Here is a 22,875-nt window from a genome sequence, read left to right as displayed (position 1 = left end):
TGACGGCTTAAAAGAGTTTAGACCTGAATATAAATTCACAGCATTCTTTTACAGATTTTTTATTTTTATGGACTTTGAAAACCCATCCATCCATTTATTCTCTATGCCCACCGAAAAGGGTTAAACTGGCTTGAATACCTTCAAAGGACATTTTGTCATGTGCAGCTCTGTATTTAGTTCCTTGTTTTCTCTGTAGAAACTGTATTTTTTTTGTATAGCTTCTCTCTGCCAGTCTCTATTGATAGTCTCCCATTGTGTCTATTCCACCACCTGTTCTCTGCCTCCAGTCCACTCATCTTCATTCAGACACCTTTTATCTCTGACCCCTCTGAGTATATTCCTGAGTTTATGTACGCACATTGGTTTTCTTGGTTTACATGGCAGATCATCGGCGTTTCCGGCTACATTTGTGTCGTTCTTGTTTTCTGCTCACTTTTATTTCTGTGCTGGACCTTGTTTTTTGGGGGGGAATTCACTTTGGAGTTCAGGGTGTGTGTCTGCTCTTCTATTTGTTTAATAAAACATTGTTTTTCTTGGCTCTGGCCTCGTGTGTTAGTCTACATTTGGGTCCCTCTTCTAACACCACTTCATGACAGCAGTAGCTTCATTATTTTTGGTGCTCGCTCCACTGAGGGCAGAAAGAAGAAAGGGCCCATGCTTTTGCATTATGTAAAGTTGAATAGATGGACCAGCCAATTTTCCAACAGATTTCACTGCAGTCTCATCAGCCGGGGTGTGAGTGGAACCGAAGCTGGAGACACAAAGTCGGTTTCAATTCTTTTTGTGCCAAATATGAAAGCAAATATATCTATAAAAAAAGTTAGTTCTGTAAAATAACCTGCTGCAAACACATCTTTACAATAACAATGAAAACATTTTTTGATGAAGACTCAAAAATGGAATGAAAATATGTCATGCATAATTAAGTAATCCCTTAACTTGACTGATATTTTYATGAATATATCTTCTATTTGCTGGCTGAGTAAAATTTTWAAATTATTTACGAATAGAAGATTAATGTTTGTTAAGCAAATTGAACATGGTAGTTTAAGTCAATCAGAAGCTACATTCCTATTGTTTAAGCGTTTATATTTCTTGATTCCATATTAGAGACAYTTTTACTTCCAAAGAAAGGGCGAATACAGAGTATGATTTTTGTTTTTAGTCTCAGATTAAACTCCTCTCACTCCAAAACACTGCTCTCACAATATTTTTTTCACATCTTTTCTAAAATATTCGACTCCTCCTCAACAGTATGTCTCTATGACCAGATGTAATGTCTCCTGCAAAAATATTTTCTGTTGTATATTGCACATCRATGTTGACTTTTTCTGCAGGGATGAAACCTGCTCTCTAAAGTATGTTTTATTTATTTTTTTCWTGTGGAACAAAAAGATGGTTGTATAAATGTTAAGGCCAGCAGAATAACAGGGTGTTTACATCCCTGCCTTCTTTAGGACATGCTTGTTGTGCTCTTGCAGTTCACTGCAGAAAGATCCGTAAGCAGAGAAAGTTCAACAGCAATGGGTTTCTCCAAAAAAAAGCTGGTTTTAAGGATGGAGCAGAGCAACTTCAGAAGCATGAAAAATKTGTTTAGTGGATTAGGAAAATTAATATTAGAGTGAAATAAAGGACGTTTGCTATCTTACATTTAATGCCCTCAGTTTGCACCCGTAGTACCTCAGTGAAAATTCAATTTAATTAAGTTTATTTATATAGCACCAATTCACAGCAMATGTTGTCTCAAGGCACATAAAAAACAGATTGTCATATTGTTTTATCTAATGTAAACCAATGTCAATTAAAGCAGCAAATTAAGTCTGCATCGGTTTAAGGAAAATGCTAAAACTCTCTGCCCGCCTACAGCCTGGGGATTGTTTTTTGTTTTTTTCTTTTTCCACTATTTGAATTTAACAAGTTGTTCTAGMTTCAATTTGTCCTAAATTATCACATTTTTCTAATCTAGCTAAGATCCTTTTAATAGTGGGCTGCTCTGTGCCCTAAAGTACAGAACTGTAAGTCAAACCAATTGGCCGGCCTCCTCTTAATGATACTTTTTTTTCCAGATGATTATCATTTATTGTTCAGGCTATAATACTGTCAACACTATGATAAACCGAAATGGGCAAGTTGGGGAAGCTGTTCTCTGTAAAGTTGCTCATGGCAACTATAAGGAAAAAATACAGTTGCTGCTTTTAATTTTGTATCTGCATGATCAGATGCATACGAGATTCAAATTTCCTCTCACAGTCTCCGTGGTCACACATTTCAATAGTTATTAATAACAGTCCCCTCTTTGTATTAGAATGAGATCAAGAGTATGATGAAGAGAGCTAGTTTCTGTATATTTAACAAGGAAGAATAGAGAGTCTGAATTAGAACTCCAGGTAATATTTCACAGATAACATTTTCATGAATTCATTCTCCTGTATGACGACTTTATCCATATTCAGCACTAGGCACACGTGTAAAATGTGAATAATTCACTTTAGAACTCAGATTAAAGGGACAGTACTCTAACATAATTCAGATTTCTTTGTYAGGTAAAAAATAAAAAGAACAAATAAAGTCTGGCACCTCATAGAACTGATTCCAAATATAAAATGTATRTTTTATAATTGGAAGCAGCTAATTAGTRTCTCAAAATCTCAAATGGTGCCTTAACTATGACCCCWAACAGAGGCTTCATGGATRCAGAGCAGGACCAAACAGCSGAGARAAAAGAGGAACCGTCTTAATCATAGCAGGAGAAATCAAACAGGTTGAGTCCACCCTCCAGATGGAAATTTGTGTTTTATTTTAAAGTTTGTCATCAGTTTGTCTACATTTGTGTCTRGTGTAACCTTCAGTCCTGCTGTTCCACTATTTACGCAATCGGGACAAAAGGCACTTGTTAGGGACCAAGGTTCTCATTGTCCCATGACACCAGCACAATAACAATTCATTGTTAACTCCTAATACATTCAGTGGCAGCTGCACCTTCAACACTGACTTCTCTACAGTAAGAAAATCAATATTTCATTAAAAGCTCCAGAATCTGTGCAAAGGTGGTTTAAATGTTTGGGAGGAAGGCGCCRACCCTTATTATGAATGCCGTAATGAATTCAGGACATCCAACAGTCGGTGCATCATCTCTGAATATCAGTAGGATAGRAGTTAATTTAAWCCTTACATTGATTAAATTGGGTTTGAAGAAATGAAATGCAACTGAAAATAAATGATKGAAGCTGTGTGAGGGGGTAGCTGAAGTTRGTTTTTATGCATTCATTTACTTTTCTTCAAGACTGGCAGCAGTAAGTAACTTTAACTCCTGGTTTAAAAACACGCCCGGCCTCCATTTGCATTCATTCAGTCATGACACAACGGTTGAGCGATACCTTCAACCAAACAGAATTTTTATTAATCATTGCATCTGACAGCATGATTCCACAAATTAGGCAACATATTGGCCATACAGAACTCAGACGGCTAATTATGTCTGATGAATGTATGAGTTGTGTTTGAATAATCAGTGTCCTTACAGAATAAATCTAAGTTTCTGGCGTAATGAGCAGGAGATGATCATCCAGGCTGTTGTTTCCTGTTAATATTTTTCYGAGACACTTTCAGAACTSCACCACTCACGGTGTCAGCATGTTGGGGTAGATCTACTACATACATACTGATTTGAACTTTTTGCAAACTGTAGTTCATTTTTGGGGAGTTCAGGTATRTTTTGCATGTTTAGATAATTATCCCCCTTGTTTTGGAAGGATGTTTCCTCTTATTTCTTTTAACTTTATTGCTATGAWGCTATGTAACTGGGGGCAAAATGTATATTTYATAATTGGAAGCAGTTAATTAGCATCTCAAAATTTCAAATGGTGCCTTAACTATGACCCCAARCAGAGGCTTCATGGATGCAGAGCAGGACCAAACAGGGGAGAGAAAAGAGGAACCGTCTTAAAAACAGATCCCTGACTTCAACATTTCTCCGCCAGGCTTTCTGGCTACTCAGTCAGAAAGAAATTTAAGAAGAAATGATMAAAACAAAAGAAGTGAATCTGCAGTGCTGCCCAACAACTGATGGATCCAGGACACATTTCTGTGATATTTCTTTCGACAAGAAATGAAGCTGTAATGTATGTAGTATGTAATGACCATCATGAGACTGTGATACACCAACAGTCTTCAGTCAGAGGCCTCTTCAGATATGTTGCATGACTGACTGCTACCAGATATCCTTCCTGCCCACAGCATCGTTTCCATGATGACTCTTTGAAGATTAGATTATGGGAGTTTCATCAACATTTAATTTCCCTTTCATTTACTGATTCACTGATCATTCTTCAACTAATGCAAAATCTGGTGTGAAACTACAAAAACAAAAATACATCATTGGTCAACATTTACTATTAACAGTTAATTTAAAATCTAGGCAATAATTTTAAGGCATTTGACATTTCAGTTGACATGTCAGTTGTTTAATGAGATCCAATGGGACAGGTTCTTGCAGTATAAGTGAAATATGTCTTGCAAAGCATGAATTAGAGGTTAACCTTTGTTATGAACCCCATATGTATATTTAAGACTCTTATTTTGCATTAGGAAATTCAGTCATTTTGTAGTTGTCACCCGGATAGAGTCAGATAAACRAAATCGCCTGTCAGACTGACTGAAGACACTCGGTTACATAAACCCTGAAGAAGCCTCCGCTATCTTGAAGTTATTTAACTGGCAGCATTTTGTGAGGGGGGAAAGCAGTGACAGGTTGGCAGACAAAACTATGTATGATGTATAGACTCTCTGATAGGACTGCAAGTGCCTGGCTGTTATCGATCATAAATTGTTGCCCCTGAGCTTCCAGTGGATACTAAATTTGAAAATTATTTGTCACAGTTTTAAGGCAGCTGGAGCACAACGTCTAAAATCAAGACAAGATGGWTCATTCCAGAATGAACAGAGATACTTTAAAGCACAGTTTGAGAATTATGAAGCATTATTATATTATTATTTATGAGTTTGTGTTAACACAAAAAGGAGGCAAAACAATTCAATATAAACATGAGTCAAACTTTAATTGAAGTGTTGCGCTGGTTAGAGATTGCTTAAAACACAGTTTTAAAAAAAGAGGCAACAGCCTTTTGAAAATTGAGTTTATTTTTGTTTGCAGTAAGAAAATCCCAAACTCTTTTCTTGTCTCTCTCAAAGCTGTTCCTCATCTGTTTTTTAACTCACCTGTGTAGCTTTCAAACTCCCGATCTGATCTCGTGTTCTTCCTTTCATAAGCAGTAGAACGTTTTCAGAAAAAAAAGAAAGCTCTCGGATTTGTACAATCTAATTGTATGTTAAGAATCCATGATTACTGTTCTGTGACCTGACAGACTGTCTGAAATAAAACATATCACTACAGCCAAGACTGTAAAGTATTAATTACCATTAGTATAGTATTGCCATGTCAATGGCCAAATGATCCTTATAACAACCTGTTGTGTTCATAAGAGATGATCTAAGTTCATTGTTGGAAAATTATTCTTTGAAGTTGCAAAGATKAAACTATTACACCATCAACCCTGCGGTGAGAGGAAATGTTGGTATCTGAAGGCAACAGCTATTAGAACACCATTACAGAAAACATTGTTTCTGACAACTTTATGTTCCTCCCAAAGTGTTTTCTGGTAATGCAGAATAGTTAAACATGAATGCAATTTACTGGAAGTTATTCTGCTAATTATGTTCATTAGRAAAACAAACAGAGAAAACATTTCCATAAAGATGATGTTCGTTAGATTTWGCTCTCTTATTTACTTAAGGACCAAACATTTCTGGTGGTATATCACTTTAAAAAGAAATGTCTTTTTAGGCCTCAGTTCTTGTTTTTTGTTTTCTTCAGTTCAATGATTGTGCCTCCTGATTTTTTTTACCCAAATATCAGCTTTCCCTGACGGTACTTGACCCACTTGACTCTTCTTCCTTTCTTTTATGTTGTGTGGSTTTTGTTTCTTATTTTCTATGAGACTCCACTGACACTCTCTGCTATCGCTGTTTTTCTCTACCTTCTCCTATTTTTCTCTACCTTATGTTTGAGATTCTTTATCTATTTTATTTTTCAACTTTGGTTGCACATGCGCCACAAGTAAAACAAAAAAAGAGAATCCTTTTCCATTTTCGTTCTCCTGTACCTTCCTTCTTCTGTCAGTACCTGGGAGTTACCAATGCTAAACAATCATATCTGCTATGYTTTGTGTCTTGCTGTAGAAAGCTGACCTGGCCGTCGCCGGCTTCACCATAACCTCAGAGAGGGAGAAGGTCATTGATTTCTCCAAGCCATTCATGACTCTGGGAATCAGCATCCTCTACCAAGTGCATCTGGTGAGTTCGCCTTTACATTTTCAGTTTTGATTAAAGCTGCAGTAGGTAACTTTTATAAATAAAATGCTTTTTACATGTCTGTTAAAACTATCACTATGTTGTGACAGTTTAGTATGAGACAATCTGAAAAAAATCTCATATTTTTTCACAAGAGGAAGAACTAAGACCTTCCTCCTGGCTGTGGTTGGTTGTTTCTGACTAGGAGTTGTGTGTTTCTGCAAAAAAGGACCTCAGGGAAGCAAAGGAGCTTGATTTTTCCTACAGATTATCTGTCTGATGTTATACTGTCGCACCAAAGGGGCAGTTTTAAAACATATGTAAAGACAACATGTCGCTTATAAGGGTTAGACACTTAGCTTTAATGGTTGCTCTACACCTCAGTCTGAAAGAAAGCACTCCTGGGAGTTCACAGTGGAACGGAGCCACACATAGTGTAGATCATGGTGGTTAGGAATCGCTCCACTCCACTGGTGAAGTGTGCAGCGGAGCAGAGACACATTCAGTGTAAATCCAAGGTCACACACTTTCTCAGTTTCTCTTTTGTTGTCGCTCTCAATGTCACTTTCATCTCAAGGCAAATTCACTCTTGAGCTTGTACTTTTTCCTTTTCAAGCTTTGGAAACCCCCTTGGTAAAAACCCATATATTAGCCGCATCGCTTTGTTCAAAGTGTGTGAAAAAAGTAACGGCTTRTTGTTCGGAAATATGACATGATACATTGTTACGTCTTAGTGGAATATTATGTTAGAATGTCTGCATGTTTCTGCTGTTGCAGCAATATGTGTTATAAAAACAAAGTTATTTTTACATTTACAGTACATTTACTATTACTCCTTGAACCTTTTCATGATTTGTCATAATAAAAAAGAAGATTCACAATTTAAATAGGAGATGACAGGATTTGTTTTCCCTTCAAATCTGGCTTTTGTTGGAAGCAAGGAATAAGAACTTTTTTTTTTTCAACTAACTGGTTAAGGAACCCAACCAACATGTGAAAGAAGGTGCAAAGCTGACGCTCTGAACAGAACATGCCAACCATGAAAAATTGTGCCGTTCATGTGCTTTTCTTCAGGGAAAGGGAAACCRGCCAGAGTTGATTAGAGGAGGGAAGAACTGACAGTAAATAGAGACAATCTTGGAAAATTTAAAAAAAAAATACCTCTTGGGGTCTGCAAAACAGTTAGCAATGGGCCACATGTTGATCCTTCCAACAATCCTGAACATGCAGCCTGATCTGTGGCTTTCTATGAAGTCTGGAAATCAGAGGATTGTCTTTCATCAGTTTCCAAATCAAATTATTAAATAAATAAAGAAAAAACAAGGTGGAAAAATTTTAGAGCTTCCAGACTCCATTCTTTATTCCCTTATCTAAGAGATAAAAAATAACCTTTTGTTAAGATTGGTAAAGAAATAGAATAATAGTTACAATCTGCTTGCAACACCAAACATAAATGTATAAACATTTTTCTTGCATTTACAAAGTTTGCATATTGAAATATTGAAGTTATCTGAGTTTTGTCCTTAATATAAATTTTAAAGTGAAATTTAAAAAGTCCACTTTTATTCATCGCGCAGGCGGCGTTGCGACTTAAGTTGTACAGACTGGAGCGTGGAGTGTCTGCACCTGATATCATTTCATGTCTGCGACCTCTCTGTGTGTTTGATTTGAGGAATTCAGAGGTAAAAAAAAAATAAAAAAAATGAGCTGCAGTTGCATCAGGAGCTTCCTTCTCAGCACGAGCTGTGCTGCTGGAGGCGCTGACAGTCGCTCGACCGCTAGGGTCACACAGTCAAACTGAGTTTCCAACAAAGCAACAGAAAGAATTACTACAAACACTGACGAAGCAGAGGCGGGGGTGCTTTTTGGGGGGCAGATCAGATAAAAGCAGAGCTGAAAACACAGATAGAGGGCATGTTTTTATTTATTTTTTTACGCAGCGAAGGTATAGAGGCAGGAGCTGCTGCTTTAGATTGTGAGTTGTCAGCCTCTGATGGGGGATGGTTGACTTGGGCTTCCTGACTGGAATCTAAAATTTGGGTTTTCTGCTTCCTGAGTCTGACAGACCTGCAGATTCAAGACATGGGATTTGTGACAGTTCTGAAGTTTTCAAATGCTGCATGCTTTTTATGTACAAAAAAAGACCTTTTGAAATTTCTTGTGGGATTTTCCTCTTTATTCTGTTTTTCAGTCATCACTGATGTTTACTGAAGACGGATATAAAACGATTGCAGCGAATGCTGGATCTTTTATCTTTATTCATATTGTTGATTTGCTCCAGTGTTATAAAGAGCATWATAAACTTATGTTTTACACTATGAAAACTGCCCCCCTAAAGGAAGAAGCAACACTATTATGTTTCCATTGAATGTTTGGAAATTGTCAGATTTATTCCATATTCATRGTAACTTGCTTTTTACCTCTTGTTAGATGTTATTTTTTTCCACTAATTTGTAAAAAAAAAAAAAAAGAAGAGCCAAAACATTTAACATTTATGGCATAAATTGACAGCAGTTTCATTAAAATACTTTTTTTAAGTGATAGCACCAGAAACATTTGGTGCTTGAGTAAATAATGAGWAAAAGAGAGTAAAATCTGACTAAAATAATCTTTACAGAAATGCGTTSTTTGTTTGCTTTCTTAATGAATATAATTTGCAGAAGAACATTCATTAAATTGAATTAATGTTTAACTATTATGCATTAAAAGAAAACACTTTGGGAGGAACACAAAGTTGTCAAAAAAACGTTTTTCTGTAATAAAAATCTATTATTGTCAAAACTAAAAAGAAATTTGAGGTTATAATGTTTTAAAACTACATCCGGCAAACAACAAACGGCAATAATAGACAATGTGTATTTTGTATTTTTATATATTGAATTAGTAAGTATACTAAAAATGAAAATGACAAAACATATCTTTCAATTTATATCCCTTATTAACTAATATCAGCTAATTGATTTTTGTATAAAAGCAATAAAATGACACATTTGTTAAGATACTGTCAAACTGTGGTATTTTAATTCAAGTTGACGATTCAGTCAGAAATTCATGCCAGTCCGTGCATTTTGCATATCTTCCTGCTTATGAGCTGGAATAATGCGGCTCAGTGTGTGTTTACCTAAACAATGCAGCAGTTTCTCATTTACAGGTGAAGCAAAATGCAGCATCAGCTCTCCAACAACCACACCGAGGGAATACATCACACCAGTCCTGCTTAAATTATGCCTGCTCCCCCTTTGATTAAACATTTTATTGATTACTTTTAAATCACTACAAGCTCATCCCCCCCACCCCCACCCCCCGCCTTTATTTTGCCTCCACTTCCTTCCAGCTCTAAGCCTCTTATTGTGCCCTAGAACCCTTAAATCAGAGAATCAATTGTTGTTTAAAATGCCATGGCTCACACTTAAACCAAGGGAGACCATGATTTTAGTGTTTTAGATCCAAAACAGTGAAAACATAGACTGCAGTTACTATAGCTGCCACATTAAAAGGAGCTTTTTTWAMCCYTKRGRRRMYYSGGKYYWAAWKGSCSKTTTKGKYYWAWTTTKRAWTTWMCCYTWWWWTTTYMMCMWWAAAAMYWWTTTTYWRTTWAWTKKTYKGKWWYMWTKWTTTYMRSMMMAMMYWARSYTYSWKRWTTTWMMAWKKTTKKTTYMWTTTKRMMAAAWKSYTTWWYMMMWTKGRMCMAAAAAAMACACAAAATCAAAATCMGAGTAGAATTKTTTTTRATATTTTTACTATGAAATTCACAAAAATGTTGAATGAACCATTTTTCCAGCCTAAAATGAAACTTTCTTTTGTAAATTTTAAGAACTTGTGTACAAACATAGCCAAAAACTAATTAGTATACATATGTTTACAGCCCATTGCGGGCAATGGCGTTTGTTTTTTTTCCCATTATTTCCACGTTGTCTGCATTGAAGTCTGCCGGGTGATGAGTCACACAAAATCACAACCAATCAGAAAATGCTTTCTGATTGGTTGCTTCAGACATGTGGTACATTTGAGGACATCAGAAAAATGGACTTCATGTTGCATTCATTCACTTTTTGATCATAAAACATAACTTATCGCAGTACATCTGGGCACCACAAGGGCGCGCCCACACAATCGAACATATTTCTGGTTTTATTTGGAACTAAATATAAAAATCAATATAAAAACACTACTTTTATAMAGTTCAAAGTCTCTAATGTCYGACATTAGGTTATTAAAAATCTGATTTATTTGGAATTAATATGGTTCTCTTCTGTATTTTGCTCGTTTAAATTTCTGTACCCAAAACTGGYAGGAAATGGGCCCCTCCGGCCTTTAAAGGAGAAGCTATAGGCAATGAATGGCTGGAGGATTTAAATCTAAACTCTGAAGAAAYACACAAACTTTTAACATTTACTGAGGTCACAGCGCCCCAAGGAACACTCAAATCATTAGTGATGGGTTTTGTGCTCTTCGTCTGATTCTAGCCACAGTCGAATTCTACAGAAAGCTTTTGAACTTCATAAGTGCTACAAATTGTTACATTTTCAAGCGCATGCCTTTTTAAGCTAAAGTGAATTCAATCAGCTCAGATTTTCTGCACTCCACATTCTGAAAAAAAAAATACATAGTATATTTTTAAATGAAAGTACGTTTTTCTTTCTTTTTCTTTCTGTTTTTTTTTTTTTTTTTTTAAGCAAGAAACAGCAAAAAGCAAAAAATAAATAAAAGCCACTTGGCTCAATTTAGGCCTAAAGCAAAAAGCAAAAATCAGGTGCAAAAATGAAAAAGGTTCTTTTTGAAGCGTCTCCACCGAAGAGGCTGATGCAATACAAAACAATAAAGCTGCAAGCTGCTTTGTAGATGGGCTCCTGTCTTCTTATTTCTTAGAGCTTTTAACATAAAAGGTTGAAAGGGGGATTTTCTGAGAAGACCGTAATCAAAAGTCATGTAAGATTCCTCTAATCACTCCCTGGTCAAGACGYCGAGTTCCTTGAAAAGAAGGATTGGACTAAAAAGCAGATGCAGAAAAAGGATTTATGCCTAATCACATTAAAAGTGTCCTGGATGCAGAGTTTCCATCCYGCAATACCTTATTTATATCTGTAACATGTTAACTTTGTTCCGCATCTTCCTTTGATTATGTATCACATAAACTTAATTATTTCCTTAATTAAATGCAACGTTATGGTTGAGTCTAGAACAATGAAAGATTTAATCAGTTTGAAAAGTAAAATAAGAAAAAAAAGCATTTACTAAACAGCTTTCTACATATGTGCATACTGGTTAGCAACTTAAAGCTGGTTTACAAAGACACATTTCTGTTTTCTTTATTTGCCTTCAGAGTTGAGTTGTGATGTCATGATTATTGTTCTAAATATCACTTCAAGTCATTCCTGATTTATCAGTCCCAAYCTGAYCAACTAAACATCATAAAATAAATGCCATGTATAAGTTTTAAAACTCAACAACGCCCCACATTTCTTCAGAATTACACCTCAGTTTTTATTCAGTTTCTTCTGTTGGGTTTTCTTAATGCATTTTTTTTTTTTTGCTATCACAACCAGAGTTTCCACAGGTCAGCTGTTTGTGAAGCTCCAAAAAAGTCTTGACTTGCTTAAGAATGTTCTGGCAGCCCTTTGGCAATCGGTCATTTATTTCATCGTAATTTATTTCACATGCTGCGTTATGCTGAAGGGGTTAAAGAGATCAATACTTTCAAATATTTAGGTTCACCGTAGACAAAGAATTAAGCTTTAGTTATCACCTTCACACAAAAACATGCACAATATAGACTGTAGTTGTACATAAACTGAAAGCACTCTGCTACARAAGTCYTGTTCAACCCGCTCTACTCTGCTGCTCTCCATGTCACCACCAAGAAAAAATAATAATAATCAAAATCTCACACRTTGCATCCAGGATTGTACRCCTTCCCACTCCAAGTCTGACTCRCACAAATCGCASAGTCACCATATGTTCACCATACATTGCAAACAGTCCTGACCGTCTTCTGAACCGGTTCTTCACTTTGCTCCCATCTGGACACAGATACAGAACTCTGAGCTGGRAAAAAAGACCATTTTAAGAAAAGTTTTGTCCCCTCAGCTGAATTTATCAGCTATCATCATGTGGCAACCATTCATTTCCTTGGCTTTTTTGTGATATTATGCAGAAGGGGAGGTAGAGAAACAGAAGGAAGAATGAATGTTATGTTTTAGATGTCCATGTGGGACAYGTTGGGGAAATGTTAATGTTGATGTGTATGTATGTAATGTTCCACTTTTTCTGAGATGCCCAAGTTATTTATATCCACAGATTGTAATGGCATGTGAAAAATATTATTAAATAAAGACATCTTAATATAAGTTAATAGTTCTCATAGCATATCTCCRTAAGGTTACATTTAAATGTGTAACGACAAATCTTGCAGAAAAAAGTTACTTTCCTGCTTCGTGAACTTAATTTGATTTGAACATCGTAGAATGTAATAACTGCGTTGCTCCCTTTTCCACAGTGTGATAAAGGAGATATGTGAGCAAAACCACAGAGTAGTAGCAAGTGATGTCTTTTTGTGCAGAACTTCCTTAAGAAGGGTGAAAAATGTTTAGAGAGCCCAGATTTTTAGATCAAACATGTAATGTGCATTACCTTAAACACATAGACACACAGGACAACCATGAACATGCACACTTAGACCTTACGACAATTTAGAGAACAATTAATTGAACAGTTTTTGGAGTACCTGGAGAAAACCCAACGATGCACAGGGAAAACATGCAACTTTAAAACCARTTATTCAAACAATGTTTCGAATGAAAGCAGGAAATMCAAATTATCATCACTKATTACTTTGTYGAATAGTTTTKKTCATATTCAAGGAAAAGATKACTCTTTTTTTCACCTTCTTGGTATAAAGTATAAAAGGAAACCTTACTCAGTTGGAACTGTGGAAAATCACATTGTGCACCTTTCAAAATTCTGCATCTTTCGGTCCTGAGAAATGGAAACTAAATGGAAAAACAAAGCTCAGAACACAAGTCTTGTCAAGCAACAATTAATGACAATAGYGATTCTCTTAGTTGCCATTATCATTAAAAGATTCACTTCTGTCTCCTTGCGGGAAGAATTATAATGGCTRCACGGTCCCTGTCTGCAGATAATGTACATCTGCAGCTCATTAGTATGCACCTCCACCATCTGTCCTCCATGTTTGATCCAGTCCACAGTGACAGCATCAGTTTATTGACTCAGTGATCAGTCAGCTGCTTAATGTGTGTACAGCAAAGCCCAGCTCACACAGTAGTGTCCCAGCTGCATTTTCTTAAGTGTTTATTTAGAGATTAAGTTGACCGAGAGCACGTTTTTACTCACAGTTACGGCCTGCAGCGGCAATTTATGCCCTCACACTGATGTGCTGTGAGAGATCCATCGTCTCAGTCCGTGGCGGGAACTCCTGCCTCCAGGATGAGTCTGGACTGGAGGATTTGAACCATAAATTCACTTTGTTAAACACCAAGCTGCTCCTTCTGACTGCACAACCCTGAGTAGATGAGGTGACAGGCCGTGTTGATCWCGGCACACATATTGGCAGGGTCGTATGCTAATGGACCACAAGGTAGAAGTGACCTCAAGATTTCTATTGAACCTTCTCTATTCCGTTAAGATTTTTTCGTGTTTTCAATTTTTCAGTGTACTAAAGTTGAGAAGTTGAACTTCCTTTCCCAGCTGTTTGGACTGCTGACAAACTAAAGGCTAAATGAGCCTCACTGTTGAAAGGGCTTAATCATACTTCAGTTTGAATCATCGGCACAGAGTTTTTTATACACGTTGTGTAATCGGCACACAGCTTTCGTCTGTGATAAAACATTATAAAAGGTGTKAAAAATGAGAAGCACCTCTGTTGCTTAGCAAACCATGTCCAAGCTGYCATAAATATTTGGTGTGCTTTAGGTTCGTTGCACAGACAAAACATTTTGAGTGWCACTCAAAGCGTTTGTCAGCCCTCTGAGTAGCTATTGCTGCTAAAGTTAGCATGAGTTTAAGAGCTTTTGATTTGTGTCGATTTGTGTCTTTTTAATTCAAAATCTAACTTAGTTCAAATTTTCAGACYTGAACTGAAACAGAGATTGCTTAAAATATAATCTTGATTTTTATGTAAACTTGTTTTCCATATGTTTGTTTATTTATTAGGTAGCATTAACCCCTTATATTCTAGTAAAATAAATTAGAATATAGAGACTAGCAGACCTGAACTGGATTGATTTAAATTATTTAGATGATTTAATACAGTTATTTTGTTTTACATATTTAACCTGTTAAATCAAGAACAACAAAACGGAGACAATTCGATTATTTTCAAGAATATTGTTTAAATCATGTTTTGCCACCACAAATCCAATACTGTGTATCAAACTATTACCTTCATGCAAACTAACGTTAAAGTTGTTGAAAKAAGTATTTGCAGAATAAGTATAACTTTGTTGTGAGAACAAATGTTTCCTCCAGTTTTCATACATCTTGCTTATTTGCCTTAATACCTGCACACATTGTGAGATTTCCACATTCATAAAAAACTGGAACAYGTTACACATTGTGASCTCAAAATGATAAAATCTCAACTGTAATCARTTCTAACTGTATTGTGCATGGGAAGATGCCAGAGTGCAGAATCTGTTGCTACAGCACCATCATCTCGGATAAATCTGGCCAAGGTGTCAGTACAACAATACACAGGCAGCTAGTTGCACATTAATCTGCCTATTTTTAAAACCAGATGCTACAAGAAGAGAGAGAAGGACGAGGAAAAAGAGACGGTGCAGAAAATCTCATAGCTGGGCAAAAAACATCAGTCACACTGCATGATTTCCACACAGAATATCTGACACCGCTTGATATTTGTCGCTGCTTAATATTTTTTCATCGCTCYACGTTGTTCTGAAGAGTGCTAAATTGCCAATCGGTGCGTCTGTCACTCTGAATAACCACAGACCACTGATTTACCCCCACAACCAGAGACTTCCTTCTAAGTTTTTCACAACAAAAGATTTCTGCTGAAACGGCTTCAAGGGTCTGTGGTACACTTGAGGACTACAGCATGCAGCATGTTGTAAAAGTGATGATTTATTTATGTAATCATAACACCACAAAAGTCATCAGGCATGAGATTTTGTTTTATGAGTTTAAATTAAAAGATTAAGCAACAGAATAGCCTATAAAGCTGCAGTCTGCAGCTGCTTATGGATTCAGTGCTTCACATAAAATATTTCTTTYCTAGAAAGTTATAAATAGAAATACTAAAGCTTAAAAATAGCCACATCTGTCTTGTATGGATTCAGTAAGAAACGGTGCCCTACTATATATTATATTTTGCACAATGTTTGTTCCAGCACTGTCACACTTTGCAGTGAAGAATTTTACTGGAGTAGAGTTGTTTTTTTTGTTTTTTGTACTTCATAGCATTGCCTCTCTTGCCAATATCTAAGCCCTATATCACTCACCCAAAACGCAACGGGAGAAATTGGGGCCTTGAATCTTTTTGTAGACTATTTAGCCTGGAGCTTTTTAGGACTGGTGCTGACTTTACTGACACTCGTTGATAGCATTTAGCAGACTTCACACGGTTAAAGCCCGACAGAGACATTAAAGGCTTTATATCACATCTCACAGATAAGCTGAAGTAATCTTCCCCTGAAAAGCACACCCCGAGGTGAAGAATAACAGCAGTTTACTGTTGGGCTGATTTCAGAATTTTATTTTTCTATTGATGGCAACGCCAACGTCTGTCAGCTGCAAACAAATTTCTGATATTTCATATGGCTGCCGAGCAGCTGGGACTCTTTAAGCTCTCGAAGTGGAGGACCCACAGCTGTCCTGCTTGTTGGGGCTGCTGCTGCAGAATGATCAGATTTATGATTTATTTTTTTATTTTGCAGGGAAAAAATCTCCATATAGCTGTAAGATCTCTTCTCCTACCTAGAGAAAGGTTGCTTATAGGTAGTCATAGTATTGAGACTCATTAATGTAGTTTTGCTACCTTGATATGCAATATTAGATGATTACAAAACATTAAAAAAAACATAATTTTAACTTTTTTAAAACCTCTTGAAACACACACATAGATCACATCTTTTTTTTCCCCCTTTTTTTACAAACAAAAATCTCAAAACTGGAACCTTTGTATTTACATGTTTCTGATATGCCCATAAATCTGATGCACAAGTGACAGCAATGGACAGCAAACTCTCTTCTCTTGGTCCACTGGAGGTAAATTTACACTTCAAAATGCTGAAGTGCTAGAAAAGACTGTTGTCCTGTAACCAGAGCTGGTCAAGCCTAAAATAGCCTCTCAATCAAAACATGTTGCAGCAGCACAGATGTTTCCAATGCTAATGTCAGCTTCCACAGTTCACTTTTCTAAATAAGTATTTTTTCTAAAGCTGTATCAATGATCAGTGGTTCCTGTAATGCTTGAAAGCTGAATAGATAAAGCAGCACATTGCACCAAACTAAATAACATTAAAAACAATGAATATCTCTTTTGTTGAGCTTATCTGTATATTTATTCAATAATTAAGCATCAAAAGTGGCTTTTCAATTGAAAATGTTTATTTTGTCAGTATATGGTTTTATATGATTGAAATGTGATTCGTTTGATTAATTTCAGACCCTGAAATCTAATTTAAGCTGCATAAACTAGAATTTGAATCCAATTTACAACAATAAAGTTTAACCTTTTAAAGTTGAAAGTTATAAGTCACATTTTAATTCAATTAAATACCATCTCTCTGTTTTAAGTTACACTCTTCCGTGTTCACAATAAATTAAGTCTTTTTTCAGATATGTAGTTTTTGTGTGCTCTTTTTAAAGTTTGAGATATTGCCAATTTATCCTTCTAAATAAACATTCAGTCATTGTATATTAGCAAAAGCAAAAAAAAAAGCTCTTTTTTTTCTATGTGTAACATTTCAATTAACTCACTGTAATTTCTTGAGCAAGTTTCTGAGCTAAAAGGAACAAACAAACAAAAGCAAGTAATTTAATGTTAGATTAGCTTTTGGATTTGCAAAGTAATCGATACAATACATTTGTGTCTGGCAGCAGATAATCTGCTTCATACACATTAGAAACACATACAGAGACATGCTGCATGTGTCTACAAAGCTTATGAGCACATTAAAAGATTGTAATCTTTTTAATTGGCTAAGCTGTTGACTGGCACACACATTAGTGAAGACATCTCCATGTTTATCAGCACCCTTGCCCCCTGGTGCTGAACAGCCCGAGTTAATTTTTACTCCTGCTTCCAATTCATCAGCACTCATTGTGTTGTTGCTCTCCTGTTCAAAGAGTCTGAGGCACGACATTGTCTTACACCGTCTCCAACTTATTTTGATGTCGTCTGATAAGGAAGATAAACTTTAGAAATTACTAAGGTAGAAGCAAATTGTAAAGACCTCAATAAAGGTTCTGTCTTTAACCTACCGTTAYGTTTTTTCCCTCCCATCCAGTGGTATAAAATTAAATTTTATTTTAGATGTGCTGGTTTTTATTCTAAATAATTGCAGGTCATGATCAAGGCAGGACTTCAGTCAGACAAAACGGCTTTGTGAGACTTGGCCTCAGCACTGCTTTCTTTGAGGCTAACCACATTAAGGCAAAGTCAGAGGGAAAACAATGCTGTCAATCCTCAGAGCGTTTCTTTGTGTTTCTCTTTCAGGCTCGAAAACCGGGTTACTTTTCCTTTCTCGACCCGTTTTCTCCTGCTGTTTGGCTTTTCATGCTGCTGGCCTACCTTGCTGTCAGCTGTGTTCTCTTCCTCGCCGCCAGGTATGACCTTCCTAATGATTTCACTTCAGAAAACATGATACTTTGCACACTTTGAGTTTTGCCTGTTTCTTACTTTCTAAAGAACTTTTCAATGGGCTTGTCTTACTGGGTTTCCGAGGGTTCATTTCTAATCGCAATCACAAAAAGAAGACTAAAACGAGAAAAATAACCTTGAATATCAAAAACCRGACCGCATTCAACTCGGAAAAAAAAATGATTAGGAAAGTTGCATTAGATTTTCCTTTCTTGTTTTTGTGCCTAAAAATGTTACAATTGCACCCATTAAGCCAAAGAATATAATGAGAGTTTGGTAGCTGTTTAATGACGCTTCAAGTTTTTATTGTTTGTACTCGTCTGTGAATCAGCATTCGTCCTAATGCTTCTCCTTTTTTGACGTACTGAGATGTTTCAAATCATCAAGCAAATTTTAATGGAGCATTTATATAATAAATGTAATAACGATTACATTTATTAGGGAAATTGGTATCTAAAACATCTTGGTCTGAGTAATTGATTGTTCCCATGTTAAATTGTGAATTAACTGTGCAAAACCACAGTCTTTGCTTCAGTGCCACCAGCTACACATGATTAGCACCAGACCACAATATGAAGTAATCTAAAATGCCGCAATACAAAAAAGACATAAATAATACATAGAACGATAAATATCTATTCCTCAGGAAGCCCTTTCTAAGGCTTTAGGAATCCAGTGAACTGCAGTGAAGCCACTAGAAAGGAACAGAGGTGAACTTTCCCAGTGGCAGCACTACAAAATTTATCGTACAGCATGTGAATGACTTATCCACGAGGTCACTAAAGGACCCAGAGCAMCATCTAAAGCAATGAAGGCCTCACTTCCCTCAGTGGAGAGCTCATAATTAAACAATAAAAACTGAGATGGCAAAAATGGAATCCATTTGAGAGCTGAAAGGCAAAACAACATAAATGATCTCAGACTTCAGGAAACCTTTTCTGTAGGCTGCAGAGAGARAAAGTACATCACACTAAAATCCAAATGTGAGTTTTAGTGTGCTTATAGGTWCTGCTTTGCTGCTTCGGTGCCTCAACAAATTACTAAAACTGGTGGAAGAATTACTTCTGATCAAAACGCTAAAGGTTTCTCTAGTATTTTTGTGTTAAGGTTGGAAAGCCTTTTCTATTTTATGAAAACTTATTTTCTGATTTTTGTTTGTTTTTTGTAACCAAACAATTAATCGTATGTGATTAGTTTTCACCCCTAATTTTCGCTATAGAAATAAAGCTTTTTGAAAAATGTAATACATGACAGTCTTTTTTTTATCTCTGTCTAATGTCAAAATGTATTTAATAAACATTTAAATAAGACAAAAGAGCAACATATTGGTTCTATTTTCTATGGTTTCAATGTTTTTAAGTCACCCTATTATTTAACTAAGAACTTTTTGGAAAAAATTGCCTAAACTGATCACCAAAGGTATTTCATACATATTAATATAGTTTTCTCTTTTTCCTTTAAGGCTCAGTCCTTATGAGTGGTACAACCCTCACCCATGTCTACGGGAGCGGCGGGACATCCTGGAGAACCAGTACACACTGGGAAACAGTCTGTGGTTCCCAGTTGGAGGCTTCATGCAGCAAGGCTCAGAGATTATGCCRCGCGCCCTGTCCACCCGCTGCGTCAGCGGAGTCTGGTTGGTACCAAGACAGTAACATTTTTCATAGTTGACGTTCATCACAGTAAATTATTGACCTGAAGGTGCATGTTATATTTTTGTAGCACTGTTAGCGGTTCTTGACAGGCACTAGACAGGAAGTGGCCAGAGAGYGAATTGRAGAAGACTCGCAGCAAAAGTCTCGGTGGGGGCTCAAACCTCAGATGGACGCATCAAGGCCGAATGGCCTCTGTGTGGGGCGTCTCTCTACTCATATTTAAGAATATYTTTGGCTGATGTAACACATAAGTAAACCTGCCTYGGCATTTTGACTTATTTGATCTGTCAAAACATCTCCACGTTACTGATGCAATCATTTAATAGTGGCAAACGCTATCTGGTCTGAAAACACAAAGGAAAATAAGTTTGTTTTAGTGACGTAAAACAGAGGAGTAGATGCTGCCACTGTTATGCTTTTTAAAGTTTCAGCAACTTTACTGACACATTTACAGTTATGCTTTTCAAAAATGAAACCTTTAATTAGTCACACCTGCTTTTTTGCACCGCAAGCATTTTTGACATCTAGTCTCATATGTTAATGTGTAATTACAGTAGCGATAAATTGTCCAAAATTTCTGCTTTAATTTAAGGGGAAAAAACTGGGCTTTGGACAAATCTCTTGTCTTTAGGAAAGCATTTTGGTATTTCATTCGACATTTCTCAAGGCTGTAGCAAACAGAGAGGGGCCTTTGATCAATCCTGTCTCCAGAACCTCTAACTTATTCTTCATTCTTTTTTTTTATGAACTACCCTGGAGTATTGCTGAATCTTTTATGTTATTCCAACTAAAAAATGCGTAGTTTCAAGTTAAAGTTCCTGTAATGTACAGCAAACTCTATATCTTTACATTTGTGTTGGTAGGAGCAAAATAATATTTTTCGACTTTGCCTCCGAAGCAGGAACAGTTGCTATGGAAACTCGGCGATTCCACGAACCCACTCTTCACATTGCGTTTGGAAATGTTAATTTTGTAATCTATACTATTTATCCAACACTCAAATGTCCATACTTATAATTCTGAGATTATGCCACCACAATAAAAGACGAATCTTAATAAAAGATTGTATTTTAAGGYGTTTGCACRTCTTTTCTAGAGGTGTTGAGGYTAATAARTGTCACCGGATCAGTGTTTGAAGAGTCCAAACATCCCATTGAGCACAGATGAATATTCATTTTACTCACCAGCTTCTGAACATGAAATAATCGCAACCTGAGAAACGTAACACTCTCCCTTTTTTTTTTTTTAATGCTCACAACACATGGAATAGGAAGCAGAAATGAAGTATTCTTTGTGTCTTGGAAATTATATTGAGAGATGTGTGTTTTCTCCAGGCATGAAAGGTCGATGCACAAACATGTCGCAACAGCTTGCAATTATTACACAGAGAGCATTTGTCATGTTTGTTTTGTGTCCTCTGGAGCTGAAAACCACTTTGACTGGCTCACACCTTGAGACAAGTGAACTGGCAAAATTATGCCATCATGTAATCTCACTAAAATGTCATTGCTCGTAAGAAATCAGAAATAACTGTTTCGCGGAGTAAAAAAATCCAGGAAAATATTAAGTAATGTCTTAACATTTGCAGCAATATTTGTCGAGGTGCTGGAACAAAGTGGTGATAATAAATAGCATCTCCTAGTGGTCATTACCGTTATAACAGGAGTCGAGGARGAATTGAAGACAAAGTTRCCCCAGAAAGCAAGGAAAGAAGGATAAATGATAAGAAGAAACGCCAGAGCAGACACCCCAGATCCAGACCTCCATCCTGCTCTTCCTTCTCCTCCTCCCATCTGCCCATTCCTTCCTCTTCAGCAACATTAGCTGAAGGTGAACAGATGGTATCGACCCTAATGTGAAAATGATGATGTCAGTTTCTCCTCAGGTTTTTATTTCCACTCCTCTGACTCTGTCCTCTCTCTAATTCAAGCTAGTTTCTATTCCAAACTTAGCAAAAAAAAAAAAAAGAAAATTGCTGACAGGTTATTAATGATCTCTCGGTAGATGATATAATGCAGATGCTAGTTTTACTATTTTGTGTTTGAAAACTTTTTAGTTTCCACTTTTAAAACTTTTAATATGAAAAGATTTCATGGCATTTCCTCTAGAATTGTTTCATTTCCTCTAAATTGTTGGATTTTATGATTTAGAAGCCGTTTGGGGTTTATGTTATTTTTAAGGGACTTTGCAGAATTGTTTTTCAGAGTTTTTCAGTCAGTTAAAAATTTTGGTTTCTGCTTGTAATTAGCATTTTGGACTGAGTATCGTTGACTTTCATATCTCTCCTCCCTCAGTCCCAGTAGCGACAGCTAGACAGATGGTAGAGCGATACTGGAGGGGCTGGAGGGTCCATCGACGGATTTTCCCTGACAGCGCTCTGCCTAGTCTGGCACTTAGTCTCATAAAAGCTAATGATAGCCGTGGCACAAGTTGCAACATCCCCAGGTCTGTCTCTGTATGTCTGAGTGGCTTGTTGGCTGCCGTGTCCACGTTGCGTAACAATTAAAATAAACGGAACAATGGAGAAATTCAGTCATGTCCGTGCTGTAAAGGGAAAGAAAAACAAAACKGATGCTTGTAAATTYCCTAACCCTTCAAAACTGTCTTATAAAAGCAGTTAGTTAGGAGAGGGCCATTTGGTAGATGAGTCTTCCACTTTAGTTCTGACTTTTCCAGGAAAGGCTTTTACTTTGTGAGTCCCAGTAAATAACTTTGGGACCTGCTGTGTGAGTTTCTCCCCAGCTGTTCAGTGTATTGTCTCTTTCATTCATTTAGTTTCACCTCGTGCTTCAAAGGGTTAAATTCTGCACATGTTGACTTTGGTTGAATTCGTCCTTCTGTCCGACTCTAATTAAGCTGCTTTTCTCACAGCCTGAAGTGTTTGTCAATTTACCTTAAGATGGTATGGAGCTGGCTTGTGTTGGCTTTAGAAATAAAAGAAATGAATAAAAATCACTGTTTGTGTTTTACTGGGAGTTGACCTGCAGTGGAGTCTGCAGCTCAGGTTGCGCAAGACTTTGTTGTTGTCTG

At 36.6% G+C, this 22,875-nt stretch overlaps 1 protein-coding gene across 4 annotated transcripts in view; it reads left to right on the top strand.

Annotated features, from left to right (window-relative positions):
* Positions 1-22,875, top strand: part of LOC103472527 (glutamate receptor ionotropic, kainate 5-like) — a 219,298-nt gene that overhangs the window by 166,697 nt on the left and 29,726 nt on the right. For all 4 annotated transcript variants that reach the window (XR_001777105.1, XM_008422226.1, XM_017307584.1 and 1 more), the window contains exons 14-16: positions 6,238-6,351; positions 18,047-18,156; positions 19,653-19,826. Coding sequence is in view for 3 of the 4 variants with exons in the window: in XM_008422226.1 (XP_008420448.1) it covers positions 6,238-6,351; positions 18,047-18,156; positions 19,653-19,826 (398 nt within the window). In the remaining variant the exon portion in view is untranslated. The remainder of the gene's footprint in view (positions 1-6,237; positions 6,352-18,046; positions 18,157-19,652; positions 19,827-22,875) is intronic.

This window comes from Poecilia reticulata, linkage group LG11, assembly GCF_000633615.1.
Source record: "Poecilia reticulata strain Guanapo linkage group LG11, Guppy_female_1.0+MT, whole genome shotgun sequence".
Classification (NCBI taxonomy): Eukaryota; Metazoa; Chordata; class Actinopteri; order Cyprinodontiformes; family Poeciliidae; genus Poecilia; species Poecilia reticulata.
This window is presented reverse-complemented; position numbering and strand designations above follow the sequence as displayed.